The 15420-nt window shown below is 50.6% G+C and overlaps 7 protein-coding genes across 7 annotated transcripts; 3 read left to right on the top strand and 4 right to left on the bottom strand.

The window, feature by feature from the left end:
* Positions 1-1114: 1114 nt before the first annotated feature.
* Positions 1115-2203, top strand: M436DRAFT_18050 (uncharacterized protein; the record flags this gene model as incomplete). Its single annotated transcript, XM_013574492.1, has 1 exon — positions 1115-2203. A coding segment is annotated over one exon (1089 nt), but the record flags the coding sequence as incomplete, so codon positions are not given.
* Positions 2204-3018: 815 nt separating this feature from the next.
* Positions 3019-5448, top strand: M436DRAFT_70502 (FRE family ferric-chelate reductase; the record flags this gene model as incomplete). Its single annotated transcript, XM_013574952.1, has 6 exons — positions 3019-3387; positions 3436-3785; positions 3836-4068; positions 4123-4178; positions 4231-4352; positions 4404-5448. The coding sequence occupies 6 exons, from the start codon at positions 3019-3021 to the stop codon at positions 5446-5448; spliced, it is 2175 nt and encodes a 724-aa protein (XP_013430406.1).
* Positions 5449-6036: 588 nt separating this feature from the next.
* M436DRAFT_40295 (uncharacterized protein) lies at positions 6037-6753 on the bottom strand (the record flags this gene model as incomplete). Its single annotated transcript, XM_013574702.1, has 1 exon — positions 6037-6753. One exon carries the CDS (start codon positions 6751-6753, stop codon positions 6037-6039), a length of 717 nt encoding a protein of 238 aa, XP_013430156.1.
* Positions 6754-7136: 383 nt separating this feature from the next.
* On the bottom strand, positions 7137-8250 carry M436DRAFT_79373 (putative undecaprenyl diphosphate synthase; the record flags this gene model as incomplete). Its single annotated transcript, XM_013575045.1, has 3 exons — positions 7137-7227; positions 7308-7728; positions 7779-8250. 3 exons carry the CDS (start codon positions 8248-8250, stop codon positions 7137-7139), a joined length of 984 nt encoding a protein of 327 aa, XP_013430499.1.
* A 239-nt stretch (positions 8251-8489) lies between these two features.
* Positions 8490-11039, top strand: M436DRAFT_70499 (exocyst complex component Sec10; the record flags this gene model as incomplete). The annotated part of the gene is made up of 1 exon (XM_013574951.1): positions 8490-11039. One exon carries the CDS (start codon positions 8490-8492, stop codon positions 11037-11039), a length of 2550 nt encoding a protein of 849 aa, XP_013430405.1.
* Positions 11040-11497: 458 nt separating this feature from the next.
* M436DRAFT_39674 (uncharacterized protein) lies at positions 11498-12082 on the bottom strand (the record flags this gene model as incomplete). Its single annotated transcript, XM_013574590.1, has 1 exon — positions 11498-12082. The coding sequence occupies one exon, from the start codon at positions 12080-12082 to the stop codon at positions 11498-11500; it is 585 nt and encodes a 194-aa protein (XP_013430044.1).
* Positions 12083-14299: 2217 nt separating this feature from the next.
* Positions 14300-14836, bottom strand: M436DRAFT_79370 (uncharacterized protein; the record flags this gene model as incomplete). The annotated part of the gene is made up of 1 exon (XM_013575044.1): positions 14300-14836. One exon carries the CDS (start codon positions 14834-14836, stop codon positions 14300-14302), a length of 537 nt encoding a protein of 178 aa, XP_013430498.1.
* Between the last annotated feature and the right edge of the window lie 584 nt (positions 14837-15420).

The following is a 15420-nucleotide window of genomic DNA, read 5'->3' as shown; positions in this document are numbered from 1 at the left end:
TAGCCTGGCCTTTGTCATTCATTTCGTCAAGTCTCGCAACGATGCTGATGGTAAGCAGACAGCAAAACGGTAGCAACGCTGCCTGAAAAGCCACGAGCATTGAGTGATGAATGTGGTAAACTGCTCATGCAGTATCATGGCAAAGCACACGAAGCTAAATTCTATCAGCTCAAACGAGAAGACACACGACCAACCACAGCAGGGTCAGGCGCGTCGGCAGCCCACAAGTTGGAGGATTGAGACATTGAAGAATAGAAATGAGGGTTATACGCAGTTGTAGGAGTAATTGACGGCATGTCTAGCAGAACAAGGAGCATATCGGTTGCAGATGCTGGTCAGGAGACTAGATCATTGGTTTTTTGTGATATCAGAATCATGAACCAAATCTTTCGCGAACTAGCAATCTAGAATGCGATGTTCGAGACTGGCTGATGCATTCGCGAGACCATGCTGGTTGTCATTCGCGACTTCATTCTCAAACCAAGGATATGGGTATCAAGAGTCTCAATAGACGGTCGTCAGCAGTCCTGGCATGTCCAGTCGCCCATAGCCAGAGCATCGAATTTGCCCGGCCTACAGTCGGAGTCGAATTTTGTGGCGGGAACTAGACCCCCGAAGTTGTCGACCGGGGCAGCGTCCCTTGCTTTCGTATCAGGGCATGGTTCGTTAATACAACAAGAACGACTCGAGAGGAACAACATGTTGGCTCGTCACGCACCAAATCAGGACTAAAGCCACAAGACTGCTCATGGTCAAGAGAGTTCAGCGCTAGGGTGGAAGAAGCTAGCGGTGCCGAGTTTGGTGTCTTGTCGTCTCAGCTGGAAGAAACGGCGAGCTTTTGGATTGATGAGACAACCCCTGATGTCTGAGTATGGAGAAAGGGAGATGGACTTACAATCACAGGTAGGTCTGCATTGATTGAAGTGTCGGCGTAATGCTTTTGACAATCCCTCGAGCGTCCCTTCCGACAGGGCTGGCCGCCATCTCGGCCATCTTCCTCTTGACTTATCTCTACTTTCATGCCTCTTCCAATTCGAATCCGCATGTTCTTTCCATCAAGAGCTCGACCCAAGCGCCGCATCTCTCTCAGTGTCCGCCGTCATCAGCCATCAGCGATATCGTCTTGTCCATCAAGACGGGCGCGACAGAGGCCTTCGACAAGTTGCCAACCCAGCTACTCACTATCCTGCAATGTGCCGACACTCTTCTTCTCTTCTCCGACCTGGAGCAAGATATCCACTCGCTACACATCCATGATGTGCTCTCCCGTTACGATCCCGAGTTCCTCGAGAACCATGCCGACTTCGAACTATATCGCAAGCAAAAAGAATATCAGGCCGAGGGTCGCGACATTCAAACACTGAGTACCATGACAGACTCCAACTCCGACTGGCGGACTGCTGGCCATAACGCTGCGTGGGCTCTGGACAAATACAAGTTTTTACACATGATTGAGCGAGCTTGGGAACTACAGCCAGACAAGGAGTGGTATGTCTTTGCTGAGACTGACACTTATATCGTGTGGCGCAACCTTGTGCGATGGCTACAGAACTTCGACCCAAGCGAGCCACTGTACCTAGGGCGGGGCGAGCCAATGAAGAAAGAGGAGGGAGATGGCTTCTACTTCGCACATGGTGGCAGTGGCTTTGTGTTGTCGCGTGCTGCCATGTACGAGTTTTGTGTCACAAAGAAGGGACTTGCTAGCCGTTGGGATGCCAGGATACCCGATCTATGGTTCGGCGACTACGTCGTTGCCAAAGCTCTCAAAGAAGAGCTTGATCTCAATTTGACCTCAGCCGCGCCCATGTTCAGCGGACACAAGCCTATGAGCTTGCCCATTGGCACTGGCATCTGGTGTCGCCCTGTCATCACCCAGCACCACCTCCGATCTGAAGAGGTTCAGACCTTGTGGATGCTGGAGGAAGACTTTTACACAAATTCGTCTTCAAGCAATACACCGCATCTGCGTTTCTCGCACTTGTTCAGAGACATACTCTCTGGTGTAAAGTTTCCTGAGCTACGCGAGGAGTGGGACAACATGTCTCAAGACAATATCTACACTATCAAAACTCCTCGCACGAAAGATCAGGCACGAAAGAAGCCAGACGAGCGTGTCGGTGAGCCCACCGTCGAAAAGGACCCGAATTCTTCGCCTGACGCATGCAATGCTGCTTGCGAGGTCACAGAAACATGTTTCCAGTGGGCGCATCTCAACTTTACCACTGTAGAAGACAAGAAACAACATAGCGGTGGAGTTTGCTATTTGAGCAGCGTCTTTCGATTTGGCAACCAGAGACCAGAGGAGTCTTGGGTAGACAAGGACAATGCAACCAACACTCATTTGTGGGTCTCTGGGTGGAAGACAACAGCGATAGAGAGTTGGATCGCCAATGCGCCAGATAGCTGTGGAGAGGTTGACTGGACTTGACAGTCGCCGACTGCATTAGAACATATACTTGCGTTAATTTCTACTCCTTCATCTTCCTTCAAGCTCCAATCTGCTGAGTGCTGATTAGATCCGCGATGATAGCGTTATCTTATCGCCAAGTCCTCCTGCCGAGCCTTGGAGATCTCAGCACTCGCCCGTCCCTGCTGTCCGTGATTAACTGTTTCCACTTTACACGTTGACCACAAGTACTTCTGGCTTCATTCGACGGATCCCTCATATGACGATCAGGCTTCCAGAGTGTTTTGTCCTGACAGCATCCGACTCATCCGTCGACATTGACCTTTGGATTGTCCGCGTCATCTGATTAGATTGATAAGCGATCGAGCTCCTGTCAAGCAGGCATTGCTACCGGCCTATGAAAGATGCTGACTTCATCTTCTCCATTATTGAACGAAAGGGATGCTACAGACTCGTTGGTTCGAAGACCTCCAAAGAGAGGCACACCATATACCCGACCATGGATTGACTGGATTTGGAACTCCGTGGCTTCTCTCATCCTCAACACGACAATATTGCTTGGACTGTTCTACGGGGTTGGATTATGCATATCAACTATTCAAAAAACCTTGATGCCTTCGGACGAGTACTGCATACATTCAGTCTCGGTTTCATACAATTACTTAACATTTTCCGGGGAAGGGTACAACACATACTATGGACCCAAATGTCTCAACCCATTGCGAACAATTTCGACATACGCTTCTGGAAAAACGCTGTGTACAGACAAGGAGATACAGATTGGCTTTGAGAAGATCCGTAGAGAATGCGAGAAGGACGACTTTGAGTTCCTGGACTGGCGTCATGTCGTCGCTAACATCACCGACAGCGACATCGCTAGAATGAGATTAGTCGAATTTGATGAGATACCCAGTGGCACAAATGTTACGGAACCTGTCAGGCTTGCCAAATCGTTTTTCCAAAGAGTTGACAACACCCTCGTATGTTTACCGCAACAATGTGAAGGCTCAGACGGTTGACTTCGACAGATGACTTGGGAGTACGAGATGAATTGGCACCATCAGTCTGGCTTCGCCCTCTATGGATTCTGGGGTGTCGTTCTAGGTGTCTCAGCGATTGCCAACCTCCTCATCTCCAGCAATATGTCGACCCAATCGCCCCACACACAGTCAAGCAGGACAGTGCAGTTGATGCATTCGATATGGAGGTGGATAAGAGTCAACTTGATTGTTCCGCCCGCATTCGGCTTGCATCACCAGCGCCTTCTGTACTGGTGTACGATTCCGACACGCATGGAGAGCATTATTGTGACGGCTTTCTATATGTTCACGACATATCTTTCAGTATCTCATTATCGTCTAATATCTAACAACATCTAGTAAGGATATAGTCTTTCTTCTATCAAACGGATGACTGACAAATCAACAGCTGGGACGAAAAGTCTCATCAACTTTGGCGATATGTGGCCGATCGTACTGGCACTATGGCATACGCTACACTTCCTTGGATCTGGATTTTCGCTGGCAGAAACAATGTCTTTATGTGGGCTACAGGTCTTTCGTATCAAGCATTCAATATTTACCACCGACATATCGCTCGAGCTGGTACGATACTAGCCATTGTACACTCAGTCGTATATATCATGCTGTTTGTGGAGTTCGGTATGTTGAAAACTTATTTCTTGTCTCTCGGCATAGTCTAACGAACAGTAGAAGGATGGGGAATGTTCGCGAGAGAGTTCACTCAGCTTTGGCTCCTACTTGGTGTAGTGGTGAGATATCAGACCGACCCTGTCGAATTGTTCACAGACTGACTTGATGCAGGCGACTATCACTATGAGTCTGTTACTGCTGCTCTCTGTGTCATGGCTTCGTATCAAGTTTTACGAGGTCTTCCTGATCCTCCATGTTGCACTTTCTGTGATTACCCTGGTTGGATGTTTCTTGTAAGTCCAGCCCCTCTTTTTGCTACTGTGTTCAAGTGCTTACATAATCAGACACACTTCTATCTTCGACGCAAGATACGACGCATATCTCTGGCCAATCGTGGTCGTGTGGGTGCTAGATCGCGCACTTCGTTTGCTACGTCTTATATCTTGCAATGTTCAAGTCCGTCTTGGCAAGCAAGTCATTCGTCGTACACACACAATTGCCTCATACAGCAAACAGTCTGGTGTGGTTAGACTCGACGTGAAAACAGATTCACTTTTTGTCCAGCCTGCTGCTGGGCAATTCTACTACCTCTACCAACCTTCCACATGGCAGGGCTATGAAAATCACCCATTTACACTCGGAGCATGGTCTCTGGAGGGTTCCGCATCAGATGAGGCTGGCAGCTCCCTCATGCAGCACATTGATGCTCCTCATGAGTTCGATCAGTACGACTCTGATCTGAGGCATTCAAGTAGTACTCAAACTTTGACCTTCTGGATCCGTCCTTACGATGGCTGGACCAAACGTCTGCGAGATGAGTGTCTCAGGTCACCTACCCGAACTTCTGCTCCAACAATCCTCTTCGAAGGCCCATATGGCCATCATTGTCCGACCTCGTCTTTCGACTCGGTGCTTTTGGTCGCAGGCGGCACTGGTATCGCATCAGCGGTACCGTACATCCTCGAACACATGTCACTGTCAAAAGCAGGTAGAACAAACACCACACATATACACTTGATCTGGACAGCCAGACAAGCATCTTTTATCCAAGAGGTCTTCGCTCGCGAACTCCGTATTGCGACACAAAGAGATGACTTCTCGGCTGATCTGTTCTTCACACGACAGAGCGAAGGTCCGAAGCATACTGAAGGAGACTCTGGAAGGCAAGATGACGAAGTCCTGGACATGCCCGAGTTGCAGTATGGACGACCAGACATGGCAGCTGCAATTGCCAAAGCTGCAACAAGAGCGGAAATTACAGGGACGAAGGTGGCCGTGTTGGTCTGCGGTCCGCCTGCTATGGCTGATGAAGCCAGATTAGCTGTTCACCGTTCACTGAAACGTGGATGTCATAGTGTGGAGTACTTTGAAGAGTCTTTCGGATGGTAGACATGACGGTACACATGCTGGAAACTTGAAGTACAGCACCCCATGATTCAATCTCAATGTCACCCAGTATCATCATCCTCGCACTCGATCATCAACGATTCTCGGTGGCTTATATTCCGTTTTTCGACAGCGTTATATATTGCCATGGCTACTGGGACTATGTGCTTTTGCATATGGAGAGGTAACAGCATGATAGCTTGATGGTGGAACAGAATATCCATTTATGGGATACGAGCCAATTGCAGGCAATTGAAAATATGATTGGTAATAGCTAAGGGTACCTGACGTGCCGTGAGAATAGGTATCAATTCTCTGACCAGCCAGGAAGAGTAGATGAGAAAAGTAGGAAAGCCTTGTTAATCTAGCACGAGGATAGTAAATACATCTAACTTAGCAACACGCTGACCCTACTTACAAGAACCATTTAGAATGCAGCGTCCAAGCGAGGTCATCGAGAAGTCGAAGAAGGATATTCCTCCGGTCATGCATCCAGGTCTAGCTTGCCACAATATCCGGTAAAGCTATCAACCAATGTTGAACTGCTCGGCGAAAACCAGCTGCGCAGAAGATAAAGGCACTTGAGCTGTTTCACGCTTGAATAAGCCCGATGTTGAGCTTCCACAACCGACATAGGCAGGCATAGCGCTTACAAAGAATGCCAACCAATGCTTGAAATCTCTTGCCCTTGACCTCCTTTTCCGGGACCTTGGCTCCCTCGTACCAACTTTCGCCCTTTTCCTTGTCGGCAACCAGCCAGATGTCCGAGTTGACGGGGAAAGACCAGCTGAGTAGGAACCTGGGGAGTTGGATTTTGCAGAGCGCGTCTTTTTGCTGTTGGCTTAGTGCGTGCAAGAGGAAGCAGAGCGTATCCGATGGGGTCAGAGAGATAACAAGGCTCTTGTGAGTCCAGATGTTGTCGAAAGCAAGGCGGTAGATCAGGCGGTTGATGAGCAGCAGGTTGCGTGGGTAACCAGATACTGTGTAGCGTCTGCGACGAGGGATGAAGGTGAACAGAGTGCGCGTCAAGGAGCCTGCATTGGGTGCCAGATTGACAGTCATGGGTTCGGTATTGACGCAGTAGAGGATGATCAGGTCAAGGAGCTCGATGGGCAGATCGAGAAGATTGAGACCCTGCTCTGAAGTTGGGTGCTGCATGGTGGAAGTGGTTGAATACGGATGTGCCGATGCGTTAGATCTGGTTGTGTAAAATGCACTTCTGTGCTTTGTGTCGAATGTTGGTTGACGACTTGTGGAGAGTGAATTGAGAGAGACGAGGCGCACTAGATCTAGGAGAAGGGCGGCCATCTCAAATAGGCAGGAACGACTGGCATGAGAATCACAAAATCAAGAATGAAATCAGGCGGTTGCCAATGGATTGAATCGTGAAAACTATACCATGAATGATCGAAGCTAGCCATAAAACTCGCGAATGTCTTTGGATGACGGTCATTCGGTGCAACTTTGGGCCTAAGACTTACAAAGATTGAGTGGACGGAAGGTTGTCAGAATAAGAGTCGAGTTCGATGACACATGGTCTTCTGACACCTCCAAGCCATGTTACTAAGTGCCACGACGTCGACTGCAACCTCGGCGCAAGAGAGGTGACGTTTGTTTGTACAGCAAGGATCTCAACAAACCTTGGCCGTAGACCGGCAGGTGACGTTGGTTAATATTTTTGGGGTTGATGTCTAACTTCCAAACCTCATCTGAGCCTGGGCATATTTGTACAAACCACGCAGGAAGACTTGGTATCCAACGCCGTTGTTGTCAGGGACATGGCTGGTGATCAGAATATGTCAGCTTTTGGGTGGCTTGTGGAGCAACGGAAGCCTCGTCTCTCGTCAAAGGGTGTGACTTACAAAATCTCGGTGAGTCTCAGCTGCCACGGAGGATAGGCTTTCAAGTGGACACTATCAGCGAACAACATCAGTAGGTCAGGCTCGCCCATGACGCTCTCGGTGAGTTCGGCGTCAACCAGGTCTATAGAAATATCGTTGGGAGCAAGTTTTCCCTTCTGGCTCATCTCAGCCAACGTCTTTGTCAAGTCAACGAGGGTGCCACGACCATCCGAAGCGGACAAAAGCAGGATGGAGAGATGGGGGGGCAACTTGGAAGAAGTGGAGTGCAGAGAAGATTTGGGCGAAGCAGGCGGCGAGAAAGACTGCATGTGAGGAGCGCCGAGCGAAAGGGTTGGCTTGTTTGGGTTGTCATGACCGAAATAAGCGGCCAAGGTACGGGAGATGCGGCGGTGTACGAGTGGCAGAGACTGCTTGAGGAGACCTGGAAGCGGTTAGACAGGAGACGTGGCCAGGATGGGCGGAGCGTGGTACCGGATGGTTCGTAGATGCTCAGCAGGGGCACACCAGCGCAGGCGGACCAAGCAGCGACCTCGCAAACGTTGTGGATCAGAGTTTCCAGGCTCGAGTTGTCGCGCGTGTTGTCATCGAGCTCGAGGATGACTGACAGGTGCTTGGGGACTTTGTTCAGGCGGTGGACATCTTTTTGGATGTACTCTGGGGTACGGTGGTGGTAGTACAGGACGGCAAAGAGGCGGTCGATCAGATTGTGGTATGCGACGCGGAAGCGGTGGTAGACGGAGAAGGCGAAATGGATGAGGTTGTACAGCAAGAGGTGCAGGGCAGCCTTGATCAGCTGTCGCAGCGGTTGCGTCGGCTGTTGCTTGCCAGGTGAAGCATCGGGGAGATAGGGTTGCAAAAGTCGCTCGCGTTCTTGTGCCGACAGTGGCCGTCCGTCAGGGCCGACGTTGCTACGAAGGGCCTCTTGTTCGCGCAGTCCAGCCATTGTGCTTGACTCTGGTTGGGTGCTCGACTCTGGTTGGAAGGTGCGATTGACCAGAATAATTGCAGGCAGGAGCGACGTCAGCCCCCCCTCCCTCCGCTCTCCGCGTGCTTTCACGCTTGGTCCCGCCGACGCGTCTCCACCGCTGCTCATGTCCGTCCTTGTAGACTTGACATAACTCAATCGATCCTGCACTGTCATGTTCTCGTCGACAGACCGCTAACGCGAGCAAGACGACCGCAATGCCTTCCGCTGCCGACAACGCATCCATCTTCTCGGGCGTCTCGGCTGCCCCTTCCCGCTTCGGTGCCTCGCGACAGCCCCAGTTTACCCTCGACACCTTCTCTAGCCAGGATTTCATAGTCAAGGACTTTGTCGAAGCTCTTTCCGACGCTGCCATCCCTCCGAGCCGACGTGCCGGCCCAAATGCTGTCGCTTTCGACCCCAAGCCCTTGATCCGTACATTCGAGCTCGCCCTCAACAGACTCAAGCTCTTGAGTGAGGATCTGGAACTGCAAGAGAATGAATTGTCCGCTGGTGTAAGAAAGGCAGAAGCTGTCCACAACACGAATGTCTCGGCTAGAGAACGGGAACTCGAACGCGCTGTCGACTCTTTCCATCGCCTAGAGACGAGTCTGGACAATGCTGACCAGGGAGGAGGAAATGCTGCTGTGAGGATTGGAGAGAGACTCGACGAACTCGATCGTCAAAGCCAGCGCGCCCAGGACGCAAAGTTCATCCTGCAATGCTGGATCGACGTGAGTGAGCGTCGTGATCTGTCTAGCCTTGATGATGTCAGGAGACTCCAAGGCAGCGAGGGAAAGTTGCGCTGCGCCCATATTGCTCGTCAATTGCTCAAGATCAGCCAACGTCTCGATTCGTCAAACTCCATGTCAAATGGTGATGGTCTCAACGGCCACGACACGCCCACGGAGCTGATTGAGAAGTTCCTTGAGTCATTAGAGAAGGATCTCTTGAAACAATTTGATGACTTCTACAGACGCCAGAACTTCGATGGGATGAGAGAATGCGCTGTTGCTTTGAAAGACTTTGGCGATGGTGCTAGTGTCATGGGTCTCTTCGTTAATCAGCATCAGTTCTTCATTGATCGCAGTCAGCTCATCACCGAAGATCTGGCTGCCGATTCAGAAACGTGGGAACGTCTTGCCGATCCAGACACAGAACCACCAGGCGTCGAGCCTAGTTTGCAGAGCTTGGTGGATGAGGTGAAACTTGTCGTGCAAGAAGAGAGCTTTATCATCAAGAAAGCATTTCCCTTTCATGAGGAAGTTTTGGTTCGCTTCTTACAAAGAATCTTTCAACAGTCCATCCAACAAAAACTCGAAATGGTGCTCGACAAGGCAGACTCGATATCTTCATTGGCTTTCCTGCGCTCGCTACAAGCCAGCAGGAGTTACATCTCTGCTTTGGTCGAAGACCTAAAAGCACATGGCTTGACCGAGCACCCAGAACCTGCTTCTGCACAGACTGCTGCTGTACTCGATCAACAACTCGAAGATTTGTTCGTACCGTACTTCTCTGGCTCATCATATATCGAGCGTGAGAAGAGAAGCTTGGAAGAGCTATACTCATCTCTTCTGTTCAAATTCACAACATACCACACACGCCGACGAAAGATGCCGACGTCGTATCTTGGATCCCTATCTGCGCGCAGTAGGGAACTCATCTCTTCCACACGTGATACATATCTCGAGAGACTCGAGAACTCTGACATTCCAGCCTCACAGAAGTCGACTCTTCTACGAATTGCTGGACTCAATCCTTCCGCCAGTCATACACAAAATAGAAACGACGTCGATGTGTCAGAGGAAGATGGTGCACTGAGCTTACCATTCATCAAACGCATGCTCAAATGGCTGGCCGAAAGTGTAGGCCGCGGCCTTGAATTAGCCAACGGCCATGAGACACCCAAAGATGTCCGCGAACTACTAAGCCTGCTCATCGCCAATATGGGCGAAATATATCTGGAAACAGCGCTGGACGCTGTCACCGAATCAGCCACAGCAGCCGAGAGCAGCACAAAAACCGAACCAGACTTTGGCCATCTCGTCGATCTGCGAGTCGCAGTCAGCATCCTGCACCTCCTGCTCGCCACAATCCAAACGTTGCTCCTTCCTCTAGCATCCAGCAACCTCACCATCCGCCGCGACCTCGACAAAACAACAAACTCCTTCATCGACCGCTGCGAGTCAAAAATCGACACCATCTTGCAGAAAACCATCGATGCAACTCTATCATACTCATCACGCATTCTCTCCCAACAGAAGAAAACAGACTTTCGCCCTCGTGACGATGCCCTACTCCAACTCGACCAACTCCAAACACCCACGTGCCTCCAACTCTTCAACTTCCTTACAAAAGTCCACAGTCGAGCCGAAACAGCCCTCAGCGGCAAAGTGCTCGAAAACATCTTTTTGGAACTGGCATTGGGTGTTCGCGCTCTCCTTCTCGCCCATTTCCGCGCTTACCCCGTGTCTCTCACTGGCGGATTGATCGTCTCTAAAGATATGGCCAAGTATATCGAATTGCTCAAATCTTGGAAGACTTTGCCCAGACCGTTCATCGAGAGTTTGGACACGTTGACCGAGATTGCGAACTTGTTCGTCATTGGGCCCGAGGCGTTGAGGGACAGAATCAAGGGGTTGGATGGTGCCGGTGGGGACAACACTGGTGCTAATAATGCACACATAGAAAAGGCGGACTTGAAGCCATATATTCTCATGAGGGAGGATGCTAGAAGCATTGGCGTGCAGAGCGTGTTGGGCTTGTAGAAGTTTGGAAAATATCCCGAGTATAGGGAAGGTGTGACCTGGATAGAAAGGCTAATACTATATCAACATCGATCATGCTCAGACACTTCTTCCACATCATCGCGTATAGAGATACAACGTGGTGCTAGCTTGAGGCTTCAGGTGAATAGCAGTGATCCCAGGAATCATCGCCGTACATAGTGTATAAGAAAAAAAACTGAAAAAGAGTTGCATTTATGGTATCAGGGTATCATCTTGCTATGTACGGTTGCGGAAAAAGAACCTTCTTGGGGTTCGAAGAAACATGAAAACAAAACAAAACAAAACAAAACAAAACGAATGACTGTACAAGCAATAAAGACAAACCATGAAACCCACCCATTAAAACGCCAAAGTATGTGTCCCAAGTATCAGTAATTAGTAAGCGACAGAGTGTTGGTAGCGAGACAGCAATCGATGAGAGAATGGGACGAAAGCATTCAGCAATCAGGCACCTCCTCGATAGGCTGCGGCTCGTTCTCCTCGACCCTCTTCTCCATCCTCGCCCAAATGCCATCCCAATTTGTCCTAGCCACACTCTCATCCTCCCTAAAGCCTTCAAACATCAGGGGGTTGCCAGTCTGACTGTGAATGACCCTGTCGGTCCAAACCAAGAATCTGACCATATTCTTCGAGTCTTCGTTGTCCCTGCTGGCAATACGGGCGAGTCCACCGCGTTCGTTGACCATACGGCGGAGTACAGGTTGGTGAGTGGAACCAGCTGTTTTTGCCTTGCCGTTGAGCGCTTCGAAGAGAGCTACCATGTTCAATGTCAGAATCGTAGCGTCGGCGTATGCGCGTTTGGGATCTGAAAAGGCTTGATTGAGGCATTCGGCGGTGCGAGTCTGTAGCCATCGTGGTATGGTTGGGGAAATGAGACCGGGCGGCATCATGATAGCAGCATTGGCGAGGAGCGAGTAGAAGAGGCAGGGCTCTGAACCGGCGAGGCGTAGCGGCATCTGGTTGAAGTCTAGCTTCTGGTCTGGGGTCCAGCCTGTGAGGATTTCGTCGAGTTGAACGAGCATGTTGGAGCGGTCTGTTTGCAATGGTTAGCCGGAGCTCTTGTTTTGATCAAACGTGACCTGCTGCACCCACAATTCTGGAGGAGCCGGCCATAAAAAGGCTGCCATCTTACAGGGAAGACGCCAAACGAGTCGTTGCCAGAGTCTGCACTCTTCCACATGGGACATTCTTCGTTCAGCACCACTTCAAGGAATGCGGGCGCTGCTTTTCTCTTCGGTGATGATGGTTGCGGTGTCCTTGCAGAGGCTTCAGCGTTCTCATCATGGTGCCTGATTGGTGTACCGGGAGCTGGCGTAGAGGGCTGTGAGGTTCCAGTATTGACGGCAGGCATGTTGTCGTATTGTCTCCAATTGGCACCTGCCAACGAGGATCGCGAGGTAGGCATGTTTGCGAGAGGAGGCAGTCGTGGAGAAGGCATCGGACTACTTATTTGTGATACGGGGCGATGGATGTCGGCTCCTGACATGAGCTGTGGCGGGTGCATGGGCCCTGGCGATGCAGCTGGCCGAAAGAGCGGTACAACTGATTGCTGTGCAACCGGGTCAGGCTGAACAGGCTCTGGCCTCGCGTGCCAGTGCGAGGCATCCTGGGTGAAAGAGTAGTTTTGAGGAGGACCTGAGGCTATTCGAGTCGAAGAGGTCGGCTCCACATCTTGGGCTCGCACAGAAGCGGGTTGGCCTGGACGATGGAGATAGCGAGGGGGCGGCGAGGACGAAGATGAAGCTGCGGTATAATTGGCAGCTAGAATTGCAGGAGCAGGAGCAGGAGCCTGTGAGGCCGAGTATGCAGCGAAGTGGCCATGTCGACTGGATGCATGTTGTTGTGGCGGAAGTTGTGTTGTGGATAGCACTGGAGGACTTCTGGAGGCTTCAACTCCAGCTTCAGGTCGAAGGTGGACAGGTCTGTTCACACCAGGTTGAGGCAGAGGAGGCGAGCATATACTCGATTGTCGTTGTGCATGTTGTTGGACATTTGCGTCTTTGGTTGTGGTCTTACGACGCTTCCTGGGGGCTGCGTCTTTGGTGGTCGCGACGTCGTCGTGGTTCGCCGCTTGTGCTTGTTTGCGGCTCCTCTGCGACCAGCCAACCTTTGCAGCATGCGACCTCACATACTTTTTGTTTTCGCGTCCAGAAGAGCCAGATTCAAAGACGAAATTGAGCCCGCCATTGTCCGCCTTGTTGTTGGACTGCATGCCCGGCGGCGAGGCTGACGGCGCAAAGACTTTTCTGCACTCGACTCTCGCGTCGCGCGCATCAGACGTTCATGTAGAGCGTCGGTACAGCGCCGGACCTCTTATCCCAGCTGGATATTGCGATTGTTGTCGAAAAGGTCGTGTCTGGAGGGACAGCGAGCAGTTGCACAGGCCGGTCGAGATTGCAAGCAGTCGCCTAGATTTATCAGCATGCGCGCGTGTCATGCTGGTTTGGGCAGTTGCACTCTCTGCGCCCTAACAAACCTCGGCTGCACATCCCCTTCTCTCCTACCTTGTCACCCCGTCGCGGCAGCGGGCGACTTGCCGCCAGAGGTGCGGTCTGGCGAACCGTTGTTGCCGGACGAGCTTATGCACCATTCGACTTGCCCGTCCACCAATTCGCATCTTTTGCCCGTCTCGTAATCCTGTATCCTCAAAAAGCTCACTTCACCATCTCTCGCGATTTGTGACTTCACCGAATGCTCAAAGTGCTGTATCGAGACCTTGGCCCCTCTTTCGTACACTGATTGGCACAAATCCAATCTTCTGCGGAGATCCTTCGCTGCCCACTCGTATCGACGACGCATCAGGCAAGATATGCATAATCTACGGATTAGCCCTATAGCGCTTTGGTTTACTAGCACCGTACTACGTATGCCCGGACACAAAGCCGCAAGCATGTTCATTAACCATAAATGTTGAAAGAAGAAATGTGTGTTATGGATCTAATCTGTTGTTATCATCATCAAAGTCGTGATATATATACATATAATAAGTACATCCTGCATTTACCGCCCTGCCATCGAAGACGACCATGCCTTTTTTTGCAACGAGCTGGCAACCGCACCAAGTGAATTCCGTCCGGCGCTCGCTCGAGAGAAAAAATCACCCTTCATATGTAATTCCCTTCCAACAAACAAAAAAACGCTCCCTGAGTGCAGGAACGCGAATCCTCAAGACAGGGATTTGATGAACTTTGTCTCTCGGCTGCCATAAGATCCGGGCGTTGTACCAACGTCTCTTGCCCTTACACGACCACCATCTGTCGAGCGCTTCTGAAAGATCCAGGCATTGACGACCTGCGTCGGGGCATACCGGGTCTCGCAATCGCTTCGACTCGCTCATTAAAGGCCCGTTGCATCTGACCATGTGAGCTCTCCAAAAACCTCTTGACAAAGATTGAAAAGGTTTTGCTGCACTTCGCATCGCTCGTAATCGAGACGACTCGTGTGCCATCTGCCTTCCTGATCAAGCGCCACTTGTTCGTCGACGTAAAGCCACCGGGTGCTTGGATCATGATGTCGCAGCCATCCTCAACAGGCTTGAAGAATGCCGTGTACCAGACACCTCCGCTCCATAGCTTCTTGGGTACGAACGCCAGGCTGTCTTCGACTTTGTATTCTTGTGGGTTTGCTGATGGGTCTGAGACGAGTTTGATGTTCTTGCAGTCTGGGTTCAAATGCAGGATGACATTTACATCATGCATGAGTCGGATTGCGATTTGGTCGGACGCTGCTCTCGAGAGAGGTTCGGCGGAAGCATGTGAGAATGTGGAGTCGAACATTGTCTTGTTGCAATGGTATATTTGTGATTGATTTGTCTGTTGATTATTGAAGATGATTTGAGTCGAGAGAGATGAAGAAGAAGTCGATGACCAACACAAAAGCAACAGGATATATGATAATAAAGCGAATCAAGGCAACATACACTGCTTGCTCTTTGCTTCTCTATGTTTTGGACATACGCAATGGTAGCAACAAAATAATGACTTACGTCACCATCGAGGTTGAAACGCTGGACGGTGGCCGAGACCCCCCATTGAACCATACCAGACTTCTCAAGATCGTGATGTGAACGGCTGGGATTTGAGTTTATCAGACAACCACCGTCAATAACAGGGAGCCAATCTCGTCGCATTTACGCCTGACGGCAGATAGTTCAAAAGTCCATGCTTGATGGCATTCTCCCAGCCTGATGGGTAGACGCGCAAGCTGGAGTGGTATGCATATTGAATGATGACTTGACTCGAATTAGGAAATGCAGCTGTGATTTATTGGCAAGGTTCGGGCGTAAGCCGGTTCAACCGTTGACTGCACGATTAATGCTCCGCGTGCGTGCGAGGTCGAGAAAGGAAACTACATGAATAGC

Source organism: Aureobasidium namibiae (assembly GCF_000721765.1).
Source record: "Aureobasidium namibiae CBS 147.97 unplaced genomic scaffold scaffold_3, whole genome shotgun sequence".
Classification (NCBI taxonomy): Eukaryota; Fungi; Ascomycota; class Dothideomycetes; order Dothideales; family Saccotheciaceae; genus Aureobasidium; species Aureobasidium namibiae.
The sequence above is the reverse complement of the archived record's forward strand: the minus strand, read 5'-3'. Positions and strand labels throughout refer to the sequence as shown.